This window comes from Merops nubicus, unplaced genomic scaffold (assembly GCF_000691845.1).
Source record: "Merops nubicus isolate BGI_N331 unplaced genomic scaffold, ASM69184v1 scaffold31374, whole genome shotgun sequence".
Taxonomy (NCBI): domain Eukaryota; kingdom Metazoa; phylum Chordata; class Aves; order Coraciiformes; family Meropidae; genus Merops; species Merops nubicus.
This window is the reverse complement of record NW_008604207.1, coordinates 1-4,360: the sequence shown is the minus strand read 5'-3', so window position 1 is coordinate 4,360 and position 4,360 is coordinate 1. Positions and strand designations below refer to the sequence as shown.

The window sequence follows — 4,360 nt, the reverse complement described above, 5'->3', positions numbered from 1 at the left end:
TTGGACTCCAGGAGCTCAGAGGTCTCTTTTCCAACCCAAACAACTCTATGATCTGTCACTTGGGGTGCACCTGGATGTTCCTCAGCAGGTTTTGGTTCCTGCAGCAGATGGAACTGCTGCACAGCTCTGTTGGTTGTCCTAGGAATGGACATGGCCAACCCTAAGCACTGGAGTTGTTTGAAATCAGTTTAATTGCTGCTAATTGCTGCATTAGTTGAATTGCTAAACCCTTGTGCCCACTGGTCAGGGTTCATTTGCCTCCAGCAGAAGTTGACCCCAGCCTTGAGAAGAGACAGGGCTGCCCCTGACCAAGGGCCTGTCACCACCATGGGGACTGATCTCAGAGTTACCTCTTATGGAGAGAAGGAAATTGTTCCAGGCTGGAGACAGCTGAACTTCTGATGGCTCTAACACTGTGACTTCTGCCTTTGCCTTTAGATCATGAAGACTCTGGAGCTCCTGCCCATACCCACCAAGAACATGCTGGAGGAGAGCAAGGTGCTGCCCATTATTCAACGCTGGGCCCAGACCAAGACTGCTGTCCCACAGCTCAGTGAAGGTGATGGCTACTCCAGTGAGAACACCTCCAGGGCCCACACCCCCCTCAACACACCAGATCTCTCCACCAAGCAGAGCACGGAGGGGGACACGGACACCCCCAAGAAGCTGGTCTTCAGGAGGCTGAAAATCATAAGTGAGAACAGCATGGACAGTGCCATCTCAGATACAACCAGTAGGGCAAGGAGGACCTGGATCAGCTGGAGGCTGCCCCAATGGAGGTGCCAGAGGAACAGCAGCAGCAGCAGCAGCAGGAGGTCAAAGCTGCCGTTGACCCGCCGGTGGAGAGCAGCAAACCCCAAGGTGGGGAGCTGGAGGCTGAGCCTGAAGCAGAGGTCAAGGAGAGCAACGGGGCGAAGCTGGAGGAGCCCATGGCAATGGAGACACCATCTCAAGATGAAGAGGAAGGTGTCTCTGACGTTGAGAGTGAGAGGAGCCAAGAACAGACTGACAAAATGGTGGATGTCAGTGATTTGGCCACCAGGCTGCTGGACAGCTGGAAGGAGCTCAAGGTAAGAGGCACCTTGGTGCAGCCTAGGCCTCCTCTGCTCTGGCTGAGGAAAACGTGGAGCTGTTTGAGGTTCAGTGGAAATGGGGCTGAGGAGTTGTCCTCTTGGTAAAGGTTTGACACCCAAAATTGCCTTTTCTGCAGGAAAGGGCTTCTCCAGGGGCTTGCTTTCACTGCAGTCCACCTGTACAGGACAAAGACAAGATAGGGCAAGGGGAAACAGCCTCAAGTTGCCCCAGGGGAGGTTGAGGTTGGCCCTGAGGAACAAATTCTTGCCCTGGAGGGTTGCCCAGGGCTGTGCCAGGCTGCCCAGGGCAGTGGTGGAGTCCCCACCCCTGGAGGGGTTCCCAAGCTGTGGAGATGTGGGGTGAGGGACACGGGGCAGTGGGGACCTGGCAGGGCTGGGGGAATGGTTGGACTTGATGATCTCACAGGTCTCTTCCAAGCAAAGTGATCCTGTGACTTGCAGTAGATCTCCATGTGTTGAGGTGATGCACTCTGACAGCAGCAGATGGTTCAGTTTGGGCACCACAGAGACACCTCAGACACTCAGCTCTTCTCCAGGCTGTCCAGGGAGAGGGAAGCTCAAAGGGATTGCAGTTCCCTTCTCAACCAACCAGAAAAAAAGCAGGTGGTGACAGCACCAAAGCCATTTCTGGTTGAAGTGGCCCAGTATCCCATCAACATTGAAACATCTTGATGGACTATCTGCTCAGACATTCAGTTACCACAACAGGCTTCTCCTCTCCAGCTCAGCAGCCCCAGGGCTCTCAGCCTGGCCTGGCACAGAGATGCTCCAGCCCCTCAGCAGCTCCACAGCCTCTGCTGGACTCTCTCCAGTAGCTCCTGGTGTCTGTTGAACTGGGGAGCCCAGCACTGGGCCCAGCACTCCTGAGGTGGCCTCACTGGGGCAGAGCAGAGGGGCAGGAGAACCTCCCTGGACCTGCTGACCACACTCCTGAATGCCCCCAGGAAAACTTTGGCCTTCTTGGCCACAAGGGCCTTTTACTGGCTCATGGGCAGCTTCTCCCAGCACTCCCAGGTCCTTCTCTGTGGAGCTGCTTCCCAGCAGGTCACCCCTTATCTCTGTTGGTTTGTTGGGTTCTTCCTCTCTGGGGCCAGCACCCTGCACTTGACCCTTCTTAAACTTCACAAGGTTCCCTCCTGCCCAGCTCTCCATCCTGTCCAGGTCTCACTGACTGTCAGCACAACCCTCTGGTGGAGCAGCCCCTCAAAGGGTTGGTGACTGGTGCCTCCTCCAGAGCCAGGCCCCTCTCCTCACCCAGAGCAGGTGGCCAACTTGGCCACTCCATCTTCAGCCAACAGCTTTTTTTATTGGGTGGGCCATAGGAGGATGTTACCACTCAACACTTGAGGCACTTCCTCAAGTTTCTTTAGTTCTCTGGAAGCTTCTTGCCCATCTGCAGCTTCTGTAGGTTTGTGTTCCCTCTGAGATATTTGAGACCCAGAGGGGTTGGAGCCTTGGAAGTTGCTTTTACACTGTAGTCAAGTCCAACTCCACCTCCCCAAGCATGAACTTGAAGGTCCTCCCTGCTTCTGGCACGGTGTGGGCTTGGTGGAGCAGCTCCTGGAGGATCTTGTGCCCTTCTCTTTGTCAAGTGTCCACCCAGCTTTAATTATTGAGAGCAATCTTTAAGCAAACAGATATTTTATGATGCATTCTATAGCAAAGGAGTTAATTTATACATTGATTGGATAATGGGTGATGATTTTGAAGAGGTTGGTAGAAAGGAAGGATGTTATGGAGGAGACCACAGCAAGCTCCAAGTCCATGAACCTCTCGTTGTGCTGTCCACCAACCCCAGCTACCAGCAGTGTCATTTATACACCATATCCAGAGCAACTAGGAGATGTTTCTCCAGAGAAGTTAGGTTGTATTTTGGGTTTTTTCCCCCCTCTTTCCCAAGTGGCTCTGGTTGGTTACTAGATTTTCATTTGTAGACTCTTAAAACCAACGTGGACCTCAGTTTGCTTTGTTGAAGTGACACTGTCAGGTTGAATCTCTGGTGGACAGAGACCTTTCCATCCATTGCTTGTACTGGGGTTGTTCTAAGCCAAGTCTAAGTCCTACTCTGCTTCAGAGCTAGACTTGCTTGGGCCCCCCCAGGCTGAGTTTTCTCTCTCCAACCACCCATCTCCACTTCCTTCACCTGCTGAGGTGTCAAAACTGCAAACAGCACAGAAAAAAAGTTGACAAACACTAATGAAAAGTGTGAAGCTTCACAAAATGAGTTGACTCCTCCAAAACGTTGGTCCACCACCAGGTCTGACCGTGTCCCTGTGTCACCAGGGCCTGTGTTTGCCTTGGTGGGGCTGAGCTGTGGGTATCTAGAGAGCTTTGCTCAGGCTCTGGAGCTGCGAGCCATCCCCGTTGCTCTTCAAGAGGTGGATTCACACCCTCTCTGTGTGCTCATTAATTAACTGCAGGTCGTTGCAGGGCTGCTGGGGCAGTGCCTGTGGGGTGGGCTTCTAGATCAGGAGCCTCAGCTTTGTAGGAAGCCCACCCAACCCAACCCAAGCAGAGCAGAATCCTGCCACGGGGGTGTGACAACTCATGTCTCTGCTGGAGAGCGTTTGTGGGGACACTGTGACCTGGGGATTCCTCCTCTCCTGGACTTCATCGTGGCACTAACTGCTTCTGTCCAGCTCTCACCTGTTAGGAGGCCACCATAGCCCAGCCTGGAGGTGGCCAATGTCTAAAAGAAAAGACTAAGCTGGTAGGATGATGCTTTAGATGGAAGGGGGATGGAGAATCACCTTGGGAAAGGCCAGTGGCAGGAGAGCCAGGTGCCTTCTCCAGCACTTCCAAGCTTTTCCAAAGCTGGTTGTGATGTTGAGGGGTGGAACATCTACCACAGGTACCACTGTCTGGGGAGGGGTGGGAGGGGCTGAAACCTCCTAACTTAAGCTATGTCCTCTCCAGTCTTCCTGACGGACCCCTTTGTAATTTCAACCGTTTCCATCTAGCTTCTCAGGGCAGCAAGGAGCTGACCATGGGTCTCCTTTTCACGACTCCATTTTCACCTCCGTGCTGAAGAAGGGAGAGGACATAGCGGCGAAGAGCCGGGAAGATGGTTGGGAAGCTGGAGGCTGATGCAGGAGCAGAGGGATAGGTGGAAGGAGGACAGAGGTGGTGAACTCGGCGCTTGCCGACCTTCTTTCGGGGGCGTCCGTTGCCGCCAACGGCCCTCGCTCTCGGGGAAGGTCCCAGCTCCTGCCAGGAGAGGAATTAAGTGAGCTCTTTGCTTTGGTTTTTTTTTTTTTTGTTTGTTT

The 4,360-nt window shown here is 53.5% G+C and overlaps 1 protein-coding gene across 1 annotated transcript in view; it reads left to right on the top strand.

Annotated features, from left to right (window-relative positions):
* LOC103771634 (histone-lysine N-methyltransferase SETD2-like) overlaps positions 1-1,070 on the top strand; it is a gene marked incomplete at its 3' end in the record, with an annotated part of 14,356 nt that extends 13,286 nt beyond the window's left edge. Inside the window, 2 exon segments of the mRNA XM_008938935.1 lie at positions 439-733; positions 736-1,070. Coding sequence (XP_008937183.1) covers positions 439-733; positions 736-1,070 — 630 coding nt within the window.
* Positions 1,071-4,360: the final 3,290 nt, after the last annotated feature.